At 45.4% G+C, this 25,460-nt stretch overlaps 1 protein-coding gene across 6 annotated transcripts in view; it reads right to left on the reverse strand.

The window, feature by feature from the left end:
• Window positions 1-25,460, reverse strand: part of GLI2 (GLI family zinc finger 2) — a 205,089-nt gene that overhangs the window by 60,216 nt on the left and 119,413 nt on the right. For 5 of the 6 annotated variants that reach the window (XM_064451242.1, XM_064451241.1, XM_064451247.1 and 2 more), the window contains one exon: window positions 13,581-13,686. The exons of the other annotated variant lie outside the window; for it this stretch is intronic. In XM_064451242.1, the coding sequence (XP_064307312.1) occupies window positions 13,581-13,686 (106 nt within the window). The remainder of the gene's footprint in view (window positions 1-13,580; window positions 13,687-25,460) is intronic. 6 annotated transcript variants of the gene reach the window in all.

Here is a 25,460-nt window from a genome sequence, read left to right on the forward strand (position 1 = left end):
TTGGACCTTTTGTTCCCCTCAGAAGTGAGTCACGTATGACAACTACCCTTCTTTTTTTCTTAACATGAGTGGTTCTGATGTGGGGGGTAGACTGCTTAGATGACCCCTCTATCCCAGAAGGACTTTTGTCCACATCATCAGTTGTCTGCCTGTTCAATTCCAGGGCCTCATACCTGTTGCGTACAGGCACCTTGGAGGGTGAGGAAGGCTGAGAATGGATTCACCTGGTACCCCTGAGCAGTAACCTGCTTCCATTCTCCCCTGTCTCCTGGGTCTCCTCTTACCTGGTGGTGAGGGGGTAGGGGGTCCTTTGCCTCTTATGCCATGGCTGGCTGGTGCATCTGTCTCAGGATGGTAGAGTACTATTCCACCAGTCAATCTTCTTCTCTGACTCCCTGATACTCCTCAGCCTAGACGCCTCCTCCTGAAGCTCTGTTACCAGGCTGAGGGGCTCCTTTACTTGGGCACATCTCCCACAGGTGAGCTCACTTGCTGCCATCAGATACTGACCTGAAACACAGGCACACCCTGGCAGCCCAGGAACTGGATGGCTGCATGTTCCCTTGAAAGGTCTGTTTGGGTGGCTGTATCAGTTCTTGCAGCTGGAGGAGCTTTGAAGGGTGCTGAGGGCACAGACTTTTGCCTGGTGGATAACATAGCTCTTGCTGTTCTCAGCTCCTTGCAAGTGGGTTGCAGCCTCCTTTTAAAGTGGCATGGCCCTCCCTGAATGTCCTGCCTGTGCAAACTGATGCACCACACCCCATTTGCCTGTCCTGGTCACTGCGCTCCTGGTCTTTGTCAAGCTTTTGTGACACTTCCAATGATGCCAGATTCCCTGGCTGTACCATCTCGATCTCCTACCTTCAACCTTTAAGAACTTCTAAAAGTCTCCAGTTTCATTTTCATTGAAGATTTGCTCCTCGACTCCAGAGGGTCTTTCATCTGAAACTCAAATGCAATCAGGGGGAGTGCAGACCGTGATGTACTGTAGGCAAGGAGATTATCTTTCAGCCTAGCTTTCACCCACTGAGAATGATAATGGGAGGAAGAGATTAGATTGAGGCCTCGTACTGGTAAGTAAGGGAGACTGCACACATGCAAACACATGAAGTCACAATTCCTAACTGCACTGGAAGTTCATAGATCACAGCAATTTTGCTGGTAAATGTGTGAACCACAAAATTGCCCTGCCTGGGAGAAAAGTCACCAATGAACACAGAGTTGGTAGGGTTGGGGTTGGGTTTATGAACGGCAAAGCAATGAAATCAATCATAGTAACCAGAGTCTGGATGAAGGCCAGTTTGGCAACAGCCAAAAACCAAATGAAGGGATGGTAAACCACTGCATCTAGTGCAAGATTTTGTGAGGAAGCATGATCTGCTCTTCAGTGCAAGGAGTCTCAAGGAATTTTCAGTTCCTCAGTTTGTGCCATTTACTCACTGAGTCCCACTGGAAAAGGTCACTCACCCAATACATTGCACCAGCGTGACATACCTGGAGGAATGCAATGTCTGTGTGCAAACCAAGACCAAGTCTCTGCTCACCATCTGTCCTTGTCAGAAACTGTCACATAATTCAGCAGAAATGCAAACCCTGCCTTGCAGAGATCAAGCATGGAGAAACCAGGCTGGTAGGATCCTGAGGTCCATCAGCACATCAGAACCTGAAGGGAAAGAAGCTACAGCTCACAGCACTCCTACCTGCTTCACATTTGGCAGAAACTGGCTCTTAAACAAACAAACAAACAACTCTTTGAAGAGTTTCTTATTCTTGCGGTAACACTCGTCTCGGCACCGACAGGATTCAAACCAGACGCGGTCGAGGGAAGTCTGGAGTCATACCAGGTTTAGATCTCACATGCCAAGAGAGGTCAAGACCTAGCCAAGGCTTGAATAGATGACTTGCAAAGAAAATCCCAGGACATCGAGGAAGTGGTGTTGGTGGGAGAGCGCCTCTCCCTCTGACTCATTAGGCAAAGCCACGTGACGGTGCTCTGGTGAGGAATACGGAGCGGCTGTCATTCCTATCCACTGAAGCCCAAAAGTCCAGTGCGTTTGTCCTCATTAAAAGTCCTGTGGGACTCTTAAAGCGACGTGGGTTGTAAAATATCTAACCTGGCTCAATTCCATTTTAGTCTCTTACATTCTGGTCATCTCATTTGCTGTCTGCCCTCAGGGAGGGTTTGAACTTTCCTGACCTAACCTGAAAACTGGTTTGGTTATGTGTGTGTGTACGATTTCTTTTCCAAAGATGGCTAGAAATTTATTTGGAGTTTGGAAGTCTTTTATTTTTCCAAGTGAATAAAGTGGTTTGGCATCTGCTGACACTGATTTCACTATGATAATTTCTCTGTTTAGAGGCTCCTACTGGGAATAATATACAAACAGGTAATAACTATTTAAACACTCAAATGTACTGGATAAAACTTTGCCGATACCTCACTTTTCATCAGTTCCTGACATTACTTCTTACAGACAAACAGTTGGGCTGGAGAACTAGGAAGAAAGGGAAAAAGCTAGAAATAACTTTTATATGATTTCTCCCCCGGGAACCAACTACAAAATCCTTCCCACTGGTCTACAGACGATAGTTATTCACCCTGACCTGGTCCCTACCACACACTAATTCTCATGCTGTACCCTGACCCCCTCCAGATGCTGTCACAAAATGGGTGCCTCGTGATCAGAGTAAAACAGCAGCAAAGATCTCATTTTGGTTCCTTCCAAAGAACTGAAAGCATCAGTGGCTCCCTGAGTGTCTTTTCAAACAAGCAGAACCATCACACGGTTTGACCTGAGTGATGATCAGTTACTCAAAGCAGCACATCAAACACTTGAAAACTTCCTCTTCTTAAGAAGCAAACACCGGGACATTTTGTCAGATGGCACCATTGCGGCTAGGCTCCTCTAAGTTGGCCTGTTTGACACCAGTTCTGGGATCTGTGTGATGCTGCTGGACTCACAGCAATGTTATGTGGAAATAACCACAGAGCTCTAGTCCCTCTTTATTAGGCCTTGACTTCTACTTTGACAAAATTATCTAAAGAAACCCAACTGAAGTGAAGCCCTTCATGAGAATACCAGCAAATAATCCATTATTGTTACAGGTCTGAAGTCAACTGCCAAGACTATATCGACACAAGAAAACTGTATGTCCCTCTGCCCCATCAGCTCATCACTTCTTTTCAAATACCTTCTACAAATATCTCTTCTCCTGCTTTGCTAATACCCATTAGATTAATCTTCCTTCCATTTACTGATTTGATGACTGAATGCATTAATTCCTTCACCACCCTATCTTTCTACCCACTGCTTTTTGTTATCTACAATGCAGTTTTCTCGTGTAAAATATTGTACTGCACTTGAGTTGGAATGAAAGGCAGCATATGAAATCAAGTGTTTTATCTCACAGTGAAGACAAATAGTCTTAAACAAGAATATGCATGTAAGAACATCACCCTAATGGAGCTGTAAGCTTGAAACTTTCCTATTTTTAATGTATTAACCACACTCTAGTAGTCTTTCCTCTACCAGTGGTAATCTGGCATGTGTGGTTACTCTGTGGGATCTTAAGAAGCTTTCAGATGAAGCATTCAATCAACAGGTACCATGTTCTGCAGCTGGTTTGCAAATCAAAAGCCATATAAGTAGCTCCAGAACCAAGCTAGGAAAGCCTCTCGTGAAGAGGCAAGAGGAGGAATAAGACAAATTCTTCTCCAGGATGCTTTTACAGGATCAAAAGAAAAATATTTCAAAGGCCCTTACAGGATTTAGGAACACACATTTATTTCTTAGAGAGACTTAAACTGAAAAAGCTCAATATGACTGCATTTCAAATAACCCTAACGTATTTTTTCAGGCTTGCCTGACTGGACCCAGGTGCTCTTATAAGTGACTAGGGTACATGTGTGCAGGGTAGGGAGAGGTGTAAGAGAGATAAAATGAGTTGCAGCAGGAGGAAATACCTCTGCTGTAAGGAGGCTCCACCTCTATGAAAGAAACACTGATGCACTGCTGCAATTGTAGAAAGGACGGGAGGTGGTGGTGGAGCCTAACTCTCACATTTAATCTAACAGCAGTTGTTCAGCAGCAAAGAGACCAGGTCCTGCTGTAGCCCAGGGGGTAGAAAAGGATAGCTCCTACCTCCCAGGCTCCTGCCATGCTGTAAGGTGTACCCCCTGCAAGCATCAGCTTAAAAAAATCATCAAAAGGCTCTCAATCTCCTGGTTTCACTATCAGCTACCACAATCAATTATATCAAAACCCAACCCTGTACATTCCAATAAAGTGAGTGCAGGGAATGTAGTAAACTTGCTCTTGGAGTCTGGCCAACTGATATCAATTAAGCCTTGAATATAGCTTTTCCATAGCATATCCTCCCACAAGATCTGCCATCTGCATGCTCCTACAGGAGCTGTATGACCTCAACAAGTATGCCGGACTCCAAGCATGCACAAGCCACCTCCTTAACATGTTTGCATTTCTTAACTCCATTCTGGTGATTTTCTTATTTTTTAGGTACTTAACTCCTTCACTATGGCTGGTTTTGGGGTCCTGAGTTTCAATGAAGGTTGAGGGAGTTAGACATTAACTGGGATCCACCGTGTTTGAAAAACCCACTGTGCCTTTGCATTACCAGTGCTTGATAAGCTGGCCCTAAGGGTCAACATTATTTTGAAACCCACAACATCCACTTTCAAAATAATGTTGTTAGCCAGACCTTATACAGTGGGATTTACAATCTGAAACCATACAGGCACTTTTTAGAATTTGACCCTTGAGTACTGCTCTAAATTTTAGCTGTGTTAGTTGTCTATTTAATATCAACAGTGAAACATAAAAGAACAGGCATGAAAAGCCTCCTAGGCAGAAAATTGTGTAAAATCACAAATTCTCAAAATGGTCTGCTGGCACACAGAAGAAAAACATACCTACATGGTTTAGTGTCAAAGCCAGGGATCTAGAAAGCTCACTTAAACACACACATTCCCACAAGAGAGCTCTGCAGATCTGAGATTTGCCAGAGTAACAGCACCCAGTTCTACCCTTTGGTTTGTGCAGATGCGTGGGTACAGCATTAGCTGCAGGCGGGGTGTCCAGATTCTACCAAACAGGGTTCTTTTTAAAATAGTATTTTTATTTTTTTTTCCTTTCCCCCCAGCCATCTGGGTGGTCTGAGAATCAGACCCGAAATACCTAGGATCCCTCGAACCACATGTTCTAATCCCAGCAGAGTTGACTCAGTCCTTCATCCTTCCAGGGTAAATTGACTTCTCTGCTCTTTATTGCGTGGGGGGAACTTTTGGATAAGATTTTAAAATTTCCGCTCTGTATGGACATTAAAAATCCTACATTTTTCTTCCAGTATTACAAGCCAGCATTCCTGCCATTAGTTTTTATCTCTCAGCACCTTGTGTTATTTGCTTCCCATGGCCACTGGTAACTGGGAACCCAGATTAACCAGCACCTGAAAAGTGATGTGCTGCAGGCTTCATTTCACAAGCCAACGGGATGGACGGGTTTTGTCCATCTATCTCCACACAAACTGGAAGGATTTCAGAGAAACTCAGTGAAAATGAGGAGGCTGAGCAGATTGATATTTAAGTATATGCTGCAGGCTGCAGCCTGGCCAGTTCATTAGTGCGGTGAGGAAGGATATGACAACATGCAGCAAATATCTGGAGGGATATGTTACACAAGGAGGTGTGCTAGGAGCAGAAGGGTGAAAATCAGGGAGGGAAAAAAAGGAGGGTGGGCTAGGATGGTGAACTTCATGGAGAGCTTTTTATATTGGGAAAGGATTTGCTACAGGATAAAGTAAAAGTTTAACCAGGAGATACAGGACCAGAAAGGGGGAACCAACACACCCCTGTGCTGTACTGGAGAAAGTGCTACAGAGGGTCAAACCACTGTCCTCATGACTGTGAGAAGCTGGTGAGAGGTGAAACAGTATCTAGAGAGGGGATTGATTTAGGATTACGAAAAAGAAGAGGCCAGCAGGGGCAATGCTCCACATTTAGCCAAGAGAAAATTTGGAAAATAAATTTGTAACACTGGAGTTTAAAAGGGCAGGAGATTGGCACTGAACATTTATCCATTTTCACAGGATGCTGAAAGAAATGGAGAATGGGAAACACCATTGAGATAGCTTCTGAAAGACCCGCACTCCCTGTTTAGAAACGCTTTAGAAAGCAGCGGGAGAATAGAGTTCAAATACATTTTTTCTAAAGCACAAGCTTAACAGCGGATAAGGTGGAAGCATGAAGTCACTTTTAATCTACCCTAAAGTGAGGTAAGCAAAGGGATTATCACTTAAGACTTGCTGACATGGAGCTCTGAGAATGACATTTAAAAGCAATGGTGGATTACAGAGTGACATCATATTAAACGAACACATGCCAGAGATTTACATAAAAGACCAGAGATCAGGCTCTTGTTCTCAATACTAAAACCTCCTAGCTGTTTTTACACTTCTGGTGGTGATTAAGCTAAATTAGAGCTGCAGTTTTTCATTCACTAAATTGTGGTGTCACAGCACCAGCAGCTTGGTGGCCCAAATCTTCACTGAGTGCTAATGGGCACGACTCCATCTGAGCTCACCGAGGCCCCTTTTGCCAGTGCAGTGATGCCGGCATTCAGCAACTGAAGATCCAACCCAAATATTTCTAAGTCCAATCTGCTTCTTACTGTGTAGTTCAGTGAACCTGAAACCACGTACATTCAGGTGCCTCTGGAATTCAGGTTTGAGTTTTTTAAATTATTCTGAGGGTTATTTAACTAAACACATAGGATGAAACTATCTCCTCAATTTAAGGAACAACATAGATGTGCAAATCTCTCTCATAATGGAAAATGCTTTAAAATTGTTAACAAGATTCAAAAGAGAAAGCTGTGGGGTTTTGTGTTTGATTGATTGGTGTTTTTTGCATAGAATAGTTTATCAGATTGGAAAAAACTACAGAAACATTCTAGCCCTGATGAGTGTTTTGGATTATGTCTGCCCCATTTTCAGAAGACCTGATCAGCCTGTCCTTCCACTGAGGTCAGAAGATGTTAAGCATGCACCTTCCCAGTTTCTGCACAGGTAGGTAGCACTGTGTACTGCTTTCCTGGTGCCTGAAAACATGACACAAGCCCCTTCTGGGGAGCCGAGCAAGTCACAGACCACCTGACAGCCCTGAAAACATGAGGAGGGTATTACAGTAGCAGCATTTTAGAGATGGTAAAACTAAAAAACAGGTGAAATTAAAGCAATTTTTCCTGCTCCCAAAACAGGACAGCAGCAGGCCAGTATTTAGTCTGTGGTCTCCTGGAGATGGATCAAATGACCATCAAGTATTAATCCTGGTAGTTTTACAGTGAGATTGGCATTGATAGTTCCCCAAATCACCTCCTGTAGGTTACCATAGAGCCACCTAAAAGCAACACACTCCTGCTAATTACAGACCAGGGAGAGGTTTGACCCAGCCTTCTGGAGGGGACCAGCCTCTGCAAACCATCGCATACTCACACATTCTTATTTTCTTAAATAAATAAAAGAAGCATGTGGGAAAGAAGGGGACAGAATAAATGGGATGTGGGAGCCCCCAAACCTGTTTCCCAAATGAGCAATGTATCTGTTTGGTGAAAGTCGTAAAACTTCAAAAAACACATAAGAAGGCCTCTCTGAGCAGCTGTTTGCTTTGACTCCGGAGGGAGCTCGCTCTATCTCCAAAGCAGCACAGTACCATCAATCACAACCTGCCAAAGATTTTCTACTCCGGTAGCAAAGTAAATATGAAAACACACCAGTTTTATTGGCATGTACATTCTGTGGCTCAACCGAGCGGCATCCTTGCTGCAGGAATGAACATTACCTGGGGTCCCATCCTAAATTGCCTGATGGGATCAAAGCTGCAGCCTCGTGGGAGCCATGTCCCGTGGAGGTTAACCAAAGGCACTTTACGCACACCTGATAATGCATAGAGGTGGCTCCACGAGTTTGTGATGCAACCAGCTCCCCTCCGCCGTCAGCTGTGGTCATGAATCCCCCTGGGTGGAAGGGACGACTGAGAGCCCCTATCAGAAAATGGGGAGCACTGGCAGTAAAGCCCTGGAAGGGCTTGGCTGGAGTGTGGTCAGGGTCACGGGGGGGTGTGGAAAATTTTGCTGCAAAACTCCAACACGCCTTCACTGAGTGTGTTGGAAGTGAGATTTTTCAGAGGATTTCTATCCAGCAAAATTGAGAGCGTTTTTGAGTGTGTTTTTGTTTTTTAAATAGGAACAGCAAAAGGCACATCTGTGACAATAGCAAATTCGACCTCTAAAGCAAGAGACATTGGCATTTCTCAAAGCACAGTTATAAGATGATGATTATTTTTTGTATGGCTAAACAACATATTTTCCCTTAACCCCACATGGCCTCCTTGGCTGCATCTCACAAAAACAACAAAGGGCAGAGAAAACTAGCCTGAAACAGATATCCGACATGGAAAATCTTGGGTTCAACAAAAAAATTTGGCAAATTTTTAAACACTTGAGGCATAACCTTTTTATGATTAAAAGTTTAACAGTCACCTTGCTCACCTGTGAATTACCCTGCCTAAACAGCTCAGGAACATTGGAACTGATCTTGCAAAGGTATTCTGTAATTTTTAACATAGTAAAAAGAAAACAAACTTCAAGAAGGAGGGGTAACAGGATCAGATAAAGAAAAAAAGTGTAGGCTGAATATCAGGGAAAATCTGTAATATATTAAGATCTCAGGGAAGTGGAGGAAGACCCATGATTAAACCAGATAAAATCCCTACCAGAGGGAAATTAAGGGCAACTCCACATTATCATGGAGATGGAATCTTCTCTGTGTTTAGGTCTTTGGGACAATTCAGTCTTCATGAAAGCCATGGAATTTGTGACTATCATCTCAGGCTTATTTTTTACTATTTTTATGTGTGGACAGGAGAACAATAAAAATATTTTTTTAATAAATAATGTCAGAACTGCATTCTGAAACACCACCAGGATGTCGGTAGAAAAACAAGGTTGCTTTTGTTCGTTACACTGCATAATGCTTGATTGGTTTTAACCACAGTTTAGGAGCTACTGTTAAAAAGCTTCTTGCTGAGTCAAGCCTAGGCATGCTGTTTACAAGGGTTAGCCCTGAAGGCTCTTGCATTGGCAGGGACTTTTGAGCTGAGCTAAGGAGTTTTTAGTTATTTTTGTTGTGCTTTAAAAAAAAAAAGTTGAGAGTAGCTAAGCACACCTAAAAGTGGGGAGTGGAAGGGAGATATCAGTAATCACCTGCTGTGTCTGCCAGCAGCTTTCCTCTGTAGTCAAGGGCTTGATCTTGCAAAGCTGATGCTAAAAGTCCCCTTGGTTTAAAGTGGAGGGAGTTACTGCAGAGACTGGGCTCCAGCTTTTGTGAAGAAGCTCACTATAATATGAAATATCCCCTTTGTTAGCAAAGGACCTGCTCAAATTATGAAGTGAATTTGGTTCAGCTTGAACCTGCTGAAACACCCTGGCTGATGACTTTTGCTCCAGTAACACTGATCTATGTTCTGCCTACAACCAATGGTGCAGACTGAAATACTAACAAATTGATAAAAGCTGCATGCAGGAAATGCGTATAACACCCACCATTGCTCTCTCACATACCCTGGGCCACCCTGTGCTGCAGGAGAGGCGAGTCTCCCAGGGAAAACCAGTATGTGGCTGTGTAATTTAATGCATTATTGTAATGGCATATAAAATAAGTCGGAATCTGCAAACTTATTCTGTCATTTCTTAGCTTTTGAGTGCCACAGCCTTAATACTGAACAATGTTGCTTTGTGGAAGCAGTACCTCGTAAAATGTATACCTACTAATACAATCTCCTTTATTCATTCTGCTCTAACTCTAGAGCCCTGGAATAGATTTCATCCCATACTCAGTTTTACTCCATTCTGGATTACATCCTTTCTCAGTGTCCACAGGACTCCAATCCTGCCTCTCCACCAATCCTCCATATGAACATAAGTTCACAAGCATCAGAATCCAGGTCGATGCCTTGAATCCAAAATATTCCTGTTGGTTTGCACTGCAGAGAGCTCAAGGATCACCCGAATGAGATACTTTATTTTTCTAGACTAGCCAAGCAAGCATTGTGATTCTGCCAAATTGTTCTTAAAGTCAAAAAAAGGAAAGAGTGGTGTATCACTAAAGACTTAAAACCAGCAGGGGTTTATAGAAAAGTGAGTTGTCCTAATGACTGGAGAAACACTATTTTACCCTGGAAAAAAATATATCTAGAAGTATATTTCAAGGCAATACCACCATGACCTGCTTCTGAATGTATACAATAAATGCTCAGTGATTTGGAAGAAGACTCAACCCCTGAAAATTATTTGTCATGCTGTTTAACAAGGAAATGACTGAGGGATATGGACTGACAACAGTGAGCAGAAAGGCAACAAATCTTTCAGGCCCCCGTCTTAGCATGTGTATCTTTTATTACTTGACTTTTCCATATTCCCAACCATATTCTCAAGAAAAGGGTCCCACATGTCGTCCTGCTTAGGAGAGCCTTGCAGATGAATTCCTTCCAGTCATGATAAAATAACATATGTTCTCATTAGGCCAAATGCAAACAGTGATGAAGGGGAATGCACTGCCATGTCACATTGAGCAATCAGGAAACCAACCTTTGACATAATGCAGCAGGCAGATAATAAGACCCCATAGTTAGCAACAAATGAGACTACACTTAATTTGCTGTGCAATGTTCATGTAATTAGATAAATTTGGTACCGGCAAGACAGCAGACAGCTAGAATATGGGGTTGATGAATTGGAGGCTCTCTGTCAGGCACCAATCACATTAATCATAAACCTAAAACTCTGACACAATTTTTCTTCTGAACATTTACCATAATTTTCTAGAGTGAAAATATGCACATGCTTTTTTTATTTTTAGTTGTTTACTTTAAACAGAAGGATGGACAGAAGGATGGATTTCTGCACCACCAGGATGGAGTTAAAATTTCTAGAGGCTTTAGCGGCTTGACCATGCCCACAGAGTCCACCCAGCCTACTGAACAAGAGACACACAACCTCTATGCATGCTCTAGCACAGCTCCACCACTATGTTCTGGATAATTTCACATTGGACAGCCTCCTGTGAGGAGGGTGGCACTATGTTATAAGCTTTAGAGCAGAGACCAGAGAAGAGGAAAACAAAAGAGAATTAGAACAAAAACTAGAGGAGGAAAGGGCAGGGCATGATGTTAAGATGTTTGCAGATAAAATTGAAAGAGCAAAAATGGTTGAGATTCTAACTCCACAACTGGTGAAAATTTTCCCACGGTGGTTGTGCTGTAGTCCAAGGCACTTGGAAAAGAGCTGAACAGAAGCGGCATTTTCTTGACCCTAAAGAAACCCCATGGATAAGAAGCAGTTGGCTGCTCAGCTTTGGTGCTTCACCAGCCGCAAAGGCAACCTTCAGCACAATGCCCAGGTAGTAAGACTGATCTTACCAAACATTTCAGAGAAAACTATGTTTCATCTTCTAAGAACAACAAGCAAGTTTTCTCTCCAGTACCTCACAAGCTGTTTTTGTGTGAGATGCTGCTGGGAAGGTGAAGAATCCCAAAGAAGAATGGCAATAGCTATTTACCAACAACTCTACCCAAATACTAAGCAGGACACTCTTGGTCCTGTCAGAAAAATGCGGTCACTGTTAAGACAGTGGATTATTAATATTGGCGCAGATGAACTGAAACCTGATCTGCCAGCACTGTACGCTTGGCCAGGCTTGATCAGCTGGACAACCCCAATATAATAAAATACCAGCTCCCGTCACTGAGCTTTATGATTCACAGGTACATGGCACCAGCTGGAGAGCTGTCGGTTGCGTTTTGGAGAAGACCTTGCTCCGTGATCCCACTAAAGAAGCTGCTGCAGATGCCACGCACCCTGTCCTGCCCACAAGGAACGAAATAGAGCACCGAGTGGGATACTCAACCTGGTGCCAAACATCTGAGACATCTGCCAACCTGTCTTCTAACCACTGTTTTGAACATTGCCCCTTTCAGAAGTCAGTCTGTCCTTTATCAGCCAGAGCTCCGGCTTATTAACTATCTTCCAGTATATATTTTATTAATCTGTTTTCCTTCTGTCTACAATTTTTGCATGCACTTGCACGCAAGAGCAGAACTATTTCATTCAGCTCCCCCAAATCCCATGTTAGTAACCTGCTCTGTCTTTTCCCCTTTTCGCACAGCATGGAAGGAGCTGGTCTGTCCCTTTAAACATCCAGTCAAACGGACTCTCAGCCAAAAATACAATGGTTTGACTTCTGGTAGGATCCAGGGGAATGCCCTGTCATTTTGTCCTGCAGCATATTGGAAACAGAATAAATCCCCGGTAGCTGTGAGACTCCACAGATCTCCTGGCTGCCACTGTCTGCACTAGTTGCCTCTTGGGGGTTGTTCCCCCACTCGCATCTATCCAGAAAAAGCACAGCTCTAGAAACAGCCCCTGCAAAGCTGGGTGACCGCTGACCCCAGCCAGACGGCGAGGCTGCAGCAGGGCTCTGGAGTCAACAGAGGGATCAAATGAGAGTTTAAGTGATGAGCCCTGTTTGTTTTTTCCTTGCTCTTCCTGAAAAATGTTTCCAGCCCTTATGGGTTCCCCTACAGCAAATGCCCTGGGACCTGTCCCTCAGCTGATGGGTGAGCCCCATGTTACAACCGTGGGTTGAGCAATTTCAGGATGGCCATGGGACCACCAACCACCAGGCTGCTCCTCACCTCCCACAGGGATGGTGTGTTTCAGGGACAAACCCTTCCGCCACACAGTCACTACAGCCTCTGCTCGCATCTATGCTGGCTCCTCTTTCCCTGCCCTGGTCATAGCTTACAGGAGTTGAGCACAGATCTCTCTATAAACATGTCCTCCAAGGCATTGTGGACTACTGAGCTGTCATGTCCTGGATGAGGAGATTAACCCCGACCCCCTTTCTCAGGGTACAGCCCCCAACTGGTGCCTGTGCTTGCTGGCCATCAGCTGCCCTGGGGAGGAGGTTTCTCACGAGGAGGTCACCACTGAAGCCCAGGGTCCTGCCCCTCCAGAGCAGACACTGACACCACATGACAACCTGCCTTTTTACTGCATTTTAGAAAAAAACATCCAGCCTGTCCAGGCCATTGTCCAGTGAAATCAAAGTGAATTATGGTATTCCTGGCAGCCTTTCCCTGCTAACCCCACAACTGGCGAGCAGGGAGGAATGGTACATGAGGTCTCCCAACGGAGGGAGCCACATTGGGTCTTCACCAAGACAGTGCCAGGAATGACCACAGGTGCAGAAATGCAAGTCAAGTCTGTCTCCGGGACCTCAGCCGGACAACAACACAGAAGCCCTGCACTCCCATCCCACTGCTACATGACACTTCTATAGGTTTAACAGAGCTGTAGAGCACTCCTGCCAGGCAGGTCAGTATTGCCACTGGATGGGACCAGCCTGCTAGGAGGGCAGCAAATCCCTGGGACATTAGCAGTGGGATTCGGCATACTGTGGGCAGCCAACTTTTTAGTAAGGCATGGGAGAGGACGTGCAAGACTTACCCGTGGATAGCGTGGATAGAATGAGGTTCATAATGGTATCGTCCTTCCTGGTGGCGCATGTCAATTGGCAAAGGAGCGTGGAAGGCTGGAAAAATGTGCTGCGGCACTGTTGAGGGGAATAGAAGAAGAAAAAAAAAAGGGACTTCAAAAACTTTTCCTTTCCTTTTAAAACAATTTCAAAGGCACTAAATCTCCATGAATTTCAGAGCAAGAGCAGTGCAAGACAAGGGGTCTTCATGATATCAGCGCTATCATACACCAGAGAAGTGGAATGAATAAATAATCAAAGTCATGCGGAGAAATCCTACATCTTCGACATAAAAGATCTCCAACAGGGTTTTTGACAAAGACAAGCAGCTAAGCGCTCTTTGAACTTGAGGAGATTATAGGAAGCACCAAGGAAAACTAGACTTGCAACGCAAATCAGACTCAACAGAGCCTGGCGGGATCCAGACCTGCATCGTCCCGCATGCCTGGAGTGGCAGCAAACACCTTTCCTGAAGGTCTGTACATACAGATTGGAAATATTTACCTAAAAATGTAACAGCGAGAGCAGTGCTTATGCAGACCGTCTAGGCAGTCAGAAGAAGCTCAAAAGTGCCTACTGCCAGGTTCTGAGAGAAAAGCCCAAATTGCTCTCACTTGTAATCACTTGAGGCCCTATTTTTTATTCATTTGAGAAGCTTGTTTCATCTTTGATGGAAAGATAAAGTGGTCTCAAAAGGCACAGAACACCTACATTGACTTATTAAATCTACAGGTTTTAATATTTATTATTGACCCCAAAAGTTAACGGTGAGAATATTTGAGTGAGTCGAGCTGATGGAAAATTTATCAGGTTATTTCTCCTTGCTACCGCTGACAATGCTGCCTGGCTGCCTCGGCCTTTCCTGCTAAAATTACAGAAGCTAAAGAAATACAATTAGCAAAGCCTTGATAATGATACTGTACAATCACCTTCTGATAGGGCTCAGAGCGTCAGTAATGATGCTGCTTTCTAGATTTGTACCAGCGATGGGCTTAAAGATAAAAGGCTGGTCTTGCTCTGCCTTTATATCAGAAGTTCTTCATTAAAGATTACCTAATATTGTCACAATAAGGTCTTCCCATGCCCTCTCTGGCTTCTTGGCCTTTCTGTCTAACTGGAGACTAAAAGCAAAACAAAACCAACCTCCTGAGCGAGCATTTCAAAACCCAGTCTGCACTCAGTATTTCACTGTGACTTGCCTCTGCGACAGGTAGCATCTCTCTGTAGAGTGGGGAAGCACCATCCAAAACCAAAGTGTCAAAGCTTGGGCCAAGTCGCTCGCTGATGCTCAACAAACTCCAGAAAACGCCAAACTCTTTTCTATGAAAGACTTAAAATTCAGCCTTTCACATCTGTGACTCCAGCTGCAACAGAGCTACGCTCACTCCATCCAGCAAGGCTGTGTTCCTAGCGGGTCCGTCGTGCAAAGCCTGTGTGAAATCCCCATATACGTCTTTCCCGGCATATCAGCAAGAGGATCTGAGGCTCCTACTCCCATTGCAACATTCAATCCCTGAGCAGAGCGCGGCACAGGCGCGTCAGCCAGGCTTCCGGGAGAGGTGAGAGACTACACAAAAACAACCCTCCTGCCAACTCTGCTGAAAGGCGTTAGGCTAAGGTAGTTGGGGTGGAAAGTATTTAAGGCTCTGCAGCAGACTTACTCTCCGTGCTCCAGTGAAGGGCTGGCACCGCACACTACCTGATACACTGGGAGCATTTTAGCAGCTTGCCTAATGTCAGGACACAGTAGGGTAACTGTTAACCGCCTTCCTCGCTTCTGCTCCCCTCCCCCTTCCCCCAAAAGCAGCTCAGGGAGAGAATAAACTTGCATCCTTTAGGATTTACTTTGGTAGGAGGAAGATTCAACCTTTAACCATCCTGGGTAGGAATGATCTGTTACATAAGGACACTTGTAAGGAGTCTGCATCATAAAAGGCAGCCAGTGTTTTTCCACATCAAAAATGCAGCAGACTTCAGCTGTCACACCCCTTCCCCTGCTCGTGCACACCATACAGCTTCTGGTCTCCCCAAACCATGCTCAGCCCAAAACACTGCCAGGGCTGGCAGGCACCTAGAGGTGCTGCTCTTCTCCCTGGGACACTGCTACCTCCACAACCCACAGCTGCTGTGGGGACCAGAGGGAGTGGGGCAAGGAGGTTTTGCATCATCACACACCAAGCACGGTCACAAAACCAACTATCCCTACACAGCCATCTGATGCTAGACAACACATACATTTCTTCCAGCCTGAACCCCTCGTCTGGGCTTCCTGCAGTGCTCACCCTGTATGTATGCCATAAAAATAAACCCAGCTCCTCTGCAGTCCTGGGGCCAACCTACACAGCCCAGCTGGCATTCCTATAGGTGAAATTTTGCAAGCTCCCAAAACAGGGTAACCACTCTGCCTGTAACAGGCAGGTCCACAGCAGGATTAACCCCCAAAGTGCAGGGAAGTGCAAGTTGACTTGGGCTGAAACTGTGCTGGGCATCGTGCTAATGTTTTAACAATATGGAGAGTCATATCCTAAACCTTGGACCCTTTCCCTGGACCAGTTTAATTCACTAATAATGATAAAACTATTAAGGAGTCTTATTAAGGAGATTCAGGTCAAATGCTGAATCTCTTAAAACTCAGGCCAGTTATGTTTTATTTTGTAACTGTGCATTTCTAAATGATTGATTGCTGAAGTAATATAGGAAATTTTTGTGCAAAAAAAGTCTTTCCCTGTCACTCAGGAGAGCTGGGGAAAAGAAAACACAGGGTGTTTGCTGTCTGGCCTCCTTTCCTAGCTATCTGTTGGTACAAAAATGACATCTGAAGAGAATTTCTCCCTCCTCACACCTCTGATTATTAATGGGAGAAAAATCTCCATAAAATTCCTCCCTCCCACTGGCACCGTTGGTTTGTTTTTAGCATTTCAATCTATTTGGATTGCAGGAGGGTCAGCAATGCCCCTGCCTTGGGTGCCTGTTTCACTCTGCCACTCTCATTTCCAACCCTACCACATACCCTATATTTTGCTGCTGCTGAGAGCAAGGGGAAGGGTTGTTTTTGGTGACATCCCTTTGCAATGTCCTACTTCAGGGCTTCCCCTCTGCTCGTCTGTCTGGGAGCACCAGCCAAGCCTATGGGCTCCGGTGGCTGGTGCTGTTCCTTTTTATTCTCTTCCAGGTGCTTGGTCAGAAATAATGAATGGTTTTATAGGCAATCAGCTACCAATTCATAAATGTCAGCCTGGCTCTGCTTCTCGTTCCCACCCCTCCTGAAGAGGACGGCGAGCTGGCAGCAGGACAGCAACACACGCTGTTAACAAAGATGGATGTTTTACACATACGAGTTAAAAAGACAATTATATTCAATTACTTCAAGTAAGTCATGGTGATGTATTCCTGAATAGCCACAGGAAGAGCAATATGATGATTAGGGCAATGAATTTGCCAACTTTAATCTAATCAAAGCAATCTTTTGTTTAGCATTATCTGCTTTGCGGTGGCAGAGGATTTACCAAACCCAAGCAATCTTTGCAGATTTAACCCCAAAGCTGCCCAATTAGCGCTAATGGTGATTGTTTTACACAGAGGGAGGAAGCTTTTAGCAGGAGGCCTGGGAAAGCTTTCCCCCAGCAAAAAGTTGGGCCACACCAAGCCATGTGGTACAATATGCTGCAGCACAAAGGCATGACATGGCACCTCCAAAAGTCTCCTAGCACTGGAACAACAGATAACCATTTTGTCTGGCTCCTGAGGAAGGAAGAGAAAACTGAAGAACAAATCAAAGCAGCATCCAAGGGTCAGGGACGATGGGAAAACACGGTGTTTCATACAGAAATAACTCGGCTCTTCATCAGGCCTGTGGCATGCAGCTCCTGGGGTGAAGCACAGCGGCAGAGCAGCAAGGCGCAGCCGGGAGGCCCCACCTTCCACCCAGCCGCTGCTCGTGCAGGAATGCGTCTGCTCTGCCGCAGCATTTGATAAGGGGAAAGACGCTGCTACCTGTCCCCACTTGTTGGAGCTGATTTTCTGGCCAAGGTTTATGAGCAAGACACGGACCTCCCACTGCTATATTCTCGTCCTTGTCTATTCAAAGGCCAGCCAACCTTCTGGCTTCAAAGGGGAAAGATATGAAGCAGAACCACAGGTTTAAAGGGGATGTCCCTTTGCCGAAAATCCCAGGAATCAGGGAGGGACACATCAGGAACAGGCATTTTTTGAGGATGATGCAGGCTTTTGATTATCTCCACAGATAAACCTGTGCTTCAAGAGAAACACAGACTGCAGTATGGGTTTGTACGGCAAGCAAAGGAGCCGTTTTGACATCACTCACAGCAGTAAATCTTTTTAAGCCCAGAAAGGAGAATTAGGAAGGGTCAAATAGGCTTTTTCTATTCCAAATACTTCAGCCTGCACACGTGATTGCTTAAAAATTGAAAAAAAGGCAGCAGAAGAAAAGAAATCAGGCCCTACGTTGCTGCACTGGGTTTCATTTGCAGTTCACTTTGACAAAAATAATTTGGAAAGCACTTAAAGGATGTCCTGTGTTCCCACTTGTAACTGGTATGCTGCAGCAAGACTTGTTAGGGAGACACCCCGAGAAGCTCCCCCCCCCCCCCCCCCCCATCCAATATGTACCAGGCTCCCACTACTTTATCTAAAGCACACGTGAGCTGCGCAGGTCACCGGGTGGGCTAAAAAAATGCTGTTTTCCTACAGATGTCCAACAGTCCTCTGTGGGAACAGCAGCCCAGGCTGTGAGTGGACTACTTTGCCATCAGAAGTAGAGCTTAAACATTTTGCAATCAAACGGGAAAGTCATTTGTTGAGGGAAAAATCGTAAAAGATTGCTGTCTGGATAATTCAGTACCTCTAGTGCTTTTCTCAACAAATTTGCAAACACACCCATACAAAAATGAACATTTTATAAAACAGAAAAAACAAATACTGACTTCTTGAGATCTCTTTTGACTTCTTACGGTTTTAGTGATGCATGGGACACAGCTTTCATAAAGGGATCACAAGCTACCTTGCAAAGACTAACAAAGCTTCAGCCCTCCTTAGGAAGGGAAGGAAACGTGCCTTTGAAACACAGCCCTTTTTTTCACTCAAAAGGGGCTGAAACAGGGTAATGTAAAATAACTTGCCCAGGTCTATGCAGTCAAACAAGAGCAGGTTTCCCAGCGAACCTCAACCACAGCAGGCAGAAACTGTAACTTCATCTCTAAAAGGCTTCGGAGCCCCGGGGTATTGGATTGATTTGGATTAGCGGGAGAAAAACTTCTCCAGACAACAGCTCACACACTCCTGTCACTGCAGTGTCATTAGCAGCTGTGCACAAGCAGCTGACACAGGAAAAAGAATGGGAAGGGTATGTCCCAGAAGATGCTGGTGAGTGTCCACGAGTGCTTTCGCAGCAGCAGTGCTGTGCTGTCACGACCCACATCCCTGTTACTGGGGGTGGTGGGATGACACTGCTTGGTGCAACATGGCAGCCTGCAACAGCCTCTGCTGTTTTTTAATTCCAGATCCAGCTTCTTTGAAAAGGATAATAGTAAAATAACTGCTGTCTGCAGTAGACACTACACAGAAACCTTTATGAGATGAGAGGAGGCATTTGCTAGTTTTCCCCATCTCCAGAGCAAAGGCCCTTCTCGCTGCCCACATTTTCTCCTGGATGTCCAAATCTCAATCTTTTCTCAAGAACAAGGTTAAAGATCCAACAAACATGAAGTGGCCTTCACTCAGTTGTCACCCAGAGAAACCCAAAACATCAAGTGAGAAATAAACTGTAGGTGTCGTTTGTTTTCTTGTTACGCTTTTTAAAGTCCCACAGCGTACATTTTAAAGGGCCACATTTTGGCATCCAATGACTGTGGTGACAAATATCAGGTTTGTTTTGAAACAAACCTGAGGGGCTTGTGCTTTGCTCCCCAGCCTTCCTGCAGTGATTTTCCTCATGTCAGTGCTCCCCTGGGCTTGGTTGTCTTCAGAGCATCCCCAGACAGCCTCGAGTGTGAGGGAAGGCAACCCCAGCCCCAGGCATCTGAGTGTGTGTGTGGCTACTTGACTCCCTTTGATAGTCCCTCCTGGGTGTTTCAGTGTTGTATTTGGATGGCCAGCCCTCCTGCAAAGTGCTGCAGGGCTGTAGGTGTCAGCAAGGGAGATGTTTTTGTGTTTGTGTGACGTCCCCAGAATAATGATCTTGCTGTTTAAGTGAGTTGAGCAAATGAATGAGCACAAGAAAAACATCTTCGCTGAAAGCGCAGCCAAAGTTAATGCACCATTAATAATGGCCCGGGTGAATTATTGGAAGAGATAATAGGCCTGGGGTCAGGGAAGGTCTGAGACAAAGAACGGGGAAAATTGGGTCACAGAAACATGACAGAGCAGATCACACTGATGCGCCTGTGGGATTCTCCTTGGATGAAGTCATGTACCACCACGCAGAATATTAAGGGCTTTGCAGGGAAAGCCATTTCCAGAACCACCACTTGGATCGATACAGGGAGGAGGGGGAGCAGACATACAAGGCTACAGTAGCTGCCTCTTAGTCCCCCCACGAGCGCCCATTTAAGAGCTTCACTTTAATGGTGTTTAGATACTTTGCAAAATACACCAACTGCGTGCCTACCTCAAAAAGGGATGTGGTTGCTAATTTCACCAATCTGCATATTTTCTAAGCAGAGAAAGGTGTCTAGGGGAATACCTGCCTTCCCTGAACAGAAGTGCCATGCATTTCACAGAAAGCCATCTCAGGTGCTTCAGTAGCTCTGCTTTTCTGTCTCCAGAATTGTGGCAGACCGGCTGTGGAGCCACAACCTCATCTCCCACCCTGCCAGCTGCCTAGCTTCACAACATTAAATTACCAACTAACCTCACTTTGTCAGAATTTCCCTTCTTTAAAATGGAGATAATAATACCTCCCTACCTCAGAGGTTTGGTTAATGTTTATACAGCACTTTAAAAATGATGTGGTAATTAAGTGCTCAGTATTATTATATCAACGTGTATAATGATTCCAACAGACAGCACTATAAACAGGGCTGCACCGTGTGTGCTTTTCTTTTGTTTGGCTTGTTAGCATTTCGTTTGGTTTTCGTACAGCATGCTTCAATTATTATTGGTTAATTATTATGTTGTTTTATTACCTGCTCAGTGGCTTTGACAAGAATGAAAGAGGAACTACACAGGTAAAATAATAGTAAATATTCATTCTGGCCCACTATGAACATTATAGCAAGGATAAATGGGAGGCAGGCTCCCACCAGCTCACCTACAGGAGACCCCTCTCCCACCCCAAGTATTACAGGCCATTTTGAAACACATCCAGCCAGCTGTTTCCATCCAGAGGGACACGGAACCAGTTTACTCTTCTTCTAACATACCTAACGAAGAAAGATGGTAGCCTGATTTACAAAACTATTTTTTTCAGGCAATGCGTGTCAGGATGCTGAAGAAGGCAACATGTTTAGTTTAACCACAGGTTGGTGTGGTGGGTTTACCCTGGCTGGATGCCAGGTGCCCACCAAAGCCCCTCTGTCACTCCCACTTCTCAACTGGACAGGGGAGAGAAAATATAACAAAAAGCTTGTGGGTCAAGATGAAGGCACGGAGAGGTCTCTCACCAATTACCGTCAGGGGCAAAAGAGACTCAACTTGGGGAAATTACCTTAATTTATTAACAATCAAAACAAAATAGGGTAATGAGAAATAAAACCAGATCTTAAAACACCTTCCCTCCACCCCTTCTTTCTGCTGGGGCTTAACTTCACTCCTGATTTTCTCTACCTCCTTGCCCTCAGCTGTGCAGGGGGACAGGGAATAGGGGCTGCAGTTAGTGCATCACATGCTGTCTCTGCTGCTCCTTCCTCCTCATGGGGAGGACTCCTCACACTCTTACTTGCTCCAGCATGGGGTCCCTCCCGCAGGAAACAGCCCTCCACAAACTTCTCCAACATGAGTCCTCCCCACGGGCTACAGTTCATGAACTGCTCCAGCGTGCCTCCCTTCCATGGGGTGCAGTCCTTTGGGAGCAGACTGCTCCATCACAAGTGCCCCGCGAGGTCACAAGCCCTGCCAGCAAACCTGCTCCAGTGTGGGCTTCTCTCTTTCCATGGGTCCACAAGTCCTGCCAGGAGCCTGTTCCAGCATGGGATTCCCACAGGGTCACAGCCTCCTTCAGGCATTCCACCTTCTCCAGTGTGGGGTCCTGCATGGGCTGCAGGTGTATATCTGCTCCACCATGGGCCTCCACGGGCTGCAGGGGCACAGCCTGCCTCACCATGGTCTTTACCATGGGCTGCAGGGGAATCTCTGCTCCAGTGCATGGAGCACCTCCTCCCCCTCCTTCTTCACTGACCTTGGTGTCTTCAGGGTTGTTCCTTTCACATATTCTTACTCCTCTTTCTGGCTGCAGTTGCACAGCTTCCCCTTCCCCTCCCCCCGCCCCCCCCCCCCCTTCTTAACTGTAATCACAGAGGTGGTACTGCCATTGCTGATGGACTTGGCCTTGGCCAGTGGTGGGTCCATCTTGGAGCCAGCTGGCATTGGCTCTATTGGACACAGGAAGCTTCTAGCAACTTCCCACAGAAGCCACCCCTGCTGCCCACCCCGCTCCCAAAACCTTTCCATGTAAACCCTACAGAGTTGGGTACAGCAAGCCAAGCTTCCCATTCATGTAAGCAATAAAACCACACAACTAACCTGTTGGACGGTAAAGGTAAATACCTTATAGGAGCATTGGAAGGAGAAAGGGCCTTGCTGGGACACATATATGTGAAAAGTAAACAAGAAATACTAAAAAAATATGTTGTCCTTCAGCTACAAAAATCACCAAAAAAAGCCTCAAACCAAGCATTATTGTACTGACACATCAAAGCCTCCACAGGACAGAGGCAGTGTGACTTCACCCTTGGAGAAACTGAGGTGCATTGAGGAGCAGAGGACAACACCGAGAAGGCTTGTCTCTCCACTTGCCTCTTCTCTAGCAGTACTGCTGGAGCTGCCCTTATGCACCCGGCTGCCACGGAAAGCAGCGGGAGCAAGCCGTTTATTTCCCTGCCAGCCAGCAGCAAGACCACATGTGTGGCCGTTCAGGTCCCTGCAGGGATACAGACTTTGGGTGCCCATGTGGATACGGTACTTACTTTACGCAGAATAAAGGCCATTCCTGGGGTTACCTGAAAATAAAAGCTGTTATAAACGCCACGAGACAGAGCAAACAGCTCCGCCACACACTGCAAATGCAAGGCTGCCCCTCTCCAGCATCCCAGAGGAAACATGCTTGGGAGCCATCACAACAACCATCCATCCTCTTAGGGATGGCCCAGATGACATTATCCTCCTATGAAGTTAATTATTCTACTGCCTCAGTTCAGGTGGAAGAACAAATAAAAAGTCTTCGGAAGATGCTGGGGAATTCCATTATGAAGCCCCCACCTGGGACACGGGAATTGACAGCACATGGCAGGAAGAAACGCAGTCCTGGTGACCACACAGCCAGGGAACATGTTTCACCGGAGACACTGTTCTTGCATTCAGTAGCACAACAGCCAAAAGTGGGGCAGGCAGGCAGGCGTCTGTAGAGCGAGCTGCCTCTTGCAGCTGGGACAGGGGTGAGATTAGATCAGCGAGCTTCCCCCGCGGCCCCGTGACCAACTCGAGGCAACACTGAAGGAATTTGCCCATAAATTTCCTCCCCACCCCAAGAAGGAGGCGGCACGCTTAAATGAACTCAGGCCCTAATAGAAGTAGGATATTCTTGTTCATCTCTGTCTAACCCATCCTGAAGCTGCTGGCATCTCTCCTCAGCTCGCTTCCATGCACCACCTGACCTTTGTTAAGGGCACTAAACCTGTCAGTCTTTTCCTGGGCAAAAGAGCTGGAACAATTAGAGTGAGGCTAAAAATGGCCTTTCGGTCTACATAGAAAATTTAGATTAAAAATGTAAGAGTTCATTGACATTTAATGCAAGAACGTAGAATTGTTGTTAAGAAATCAAACCCTGAAATACCTCAATTGCTATCTACAATCTCTGAGACACTGCATGAGGAGCTTTCTGCCTCAACTGCTGAAGGGCTGGGGACAGCTGCCCTGGTGGGGACAGCCCAGCTGCTGCTGGCAAGGACACCAGGAAACCCAGAAATGCACTCCCATGCAGTAGCTGGCTTTGCAACATGCTTCAAGTGTGACCGAAATGGGGCACTTTTCTTCTTGGTGAGAAAACAGAAATTTTCTGAAGCTTGCAGACAACCTGTATGGAAAGTTCTGGCTTTGCTTTTGTAAAACAGATTGTACCCAAAACTTTCAAAAACTTCAAAATGATGTTGAGAGGATTAATATATTCACATCTATAGTAGTATTTTCAGACATTTAGGCGGGCATCTGCAAATAAAGGTGATTAATTATTTATTATTCTACAAGAATTCCTGGGGTCTTCAGGTTACCGATATGTGGCAGCCTTAAGCGGACAGATAATTATTTTTTATACCACTAGGAAGGGTAAATAACATGAAAGCAGAGCTCTCCTGCAGCCAGGGGTAACCCCATGAGCACAACGAAGTCCTGCAGCAGGGTGCCCAAACACTGAAACTCTGATGGCTTTCCAAAAAACAATAATTCGAAAAGTGTCCTGATCACCTCTTGCTGCCACCAGCTATCATCTTCAGTCCTAAATAGCCTGAGTTGGAGGAAGGTTTAAGGCAGAACAGTTTTCCATCAGAAAACATTTTCCAGGAACCTGCAGCTGCTGCTGAAAGTGGCACAGAAGAGATCAATATGGTTTATGATCTATTATATTTTAGACTACAAGAAGAATGTGGAAGTGATGAACTTGAAACACTTTGACTTTATTACAGCCGTATCTGCCAACACAGGAAGTTTCTGAAAGAGACTGCTGAGAATTTTTGCTTCTTGGGAAATAAAGGAGAAAACAAAATTGCCTTTTTCTGCTAAGTAACCATTGAATAATTGTTTGGGACACAATGAAATTCAAAACATCAGCAGTGCGATGGCACATGGCAACCAGCTCCACCCATACACCACTGCCGGAGAACTCACCCAGGTTTTGGTGTCTGAGCTGCACGGCACAGGGCTGCTGTCAAGGCCAGCCCCTCTGCTTCAACAGCCCAGGCTCATCGCTAGACGCCTTGCAGGTACGGCGAGTCTGCTGAAACGTAAGCCACCGAGGCCGGGATGGAGATGGACAATAGGATGCAAATCCCACCTGGGATGTGCCAGTTTGCCCCCCCCCACACCTGATCAGGAGTTCCTACCTCCATGCGGAGGATTTCAAGAGTAAGACTTTCCTACTGGTGCTGGCTTTTTATTAGATAGATGAGGAGCTGCGACTACCGAACGGCAGAAAACAAACCCAAAAGGCCTAATGCAGCTTATTAATTCCACAGGTCTTGAGCTGCAAATGTTGAGAGTCTTGAAAATCACTTAATTGCCAAGCTGTCAGGGCAAGATGTATTTTGAGGACGCTGCCAATCTGACAGTTATTAACAAACAAAGAGGCCACAAGCCCTGACTGCACCAAGATCCTTGTTACTTCTACTCATGTGCCGCCTCCCAACAGGAAGTACTTAATAAGAATAATAATATCCCGAAAGGCCAACCTACGGCAGTGCAATTAAAAAGCTTTTCTGTCTCACTTTGAGGGGGGAAAAAAAATGAGGGGGAAATTAAAATCAGACAGGAAATTCCACTAGAACAAGCTGGCTTATGTCCTAATAACACAGGATTGTGCCAACTCCTCCAGAAAGAAGAGGAGGGAAAGGAAAAAAAAAAGAAGAAAAAAAAAAAGAAAGAAAAGGAAAAAAGAAAAAGAGAAAAGCAGCCCTCTAGACTGACTCAGA

The sequence above is a fragment of the Phalacrocorax carbo genome, chromosome 5, assembly GCF_963921805.1.
Source record: "Phalacrocorax carbo chromosome 5, bPhaCar2.1, whole genome shotgun sequence".
NCBI classification, from domain to species: Eukaryota; Metazoa; Chordata; class Aves; order Suliformes; family Phalacrocoracidae; genus Phalacrocorax; species Phalacrocorax carbo.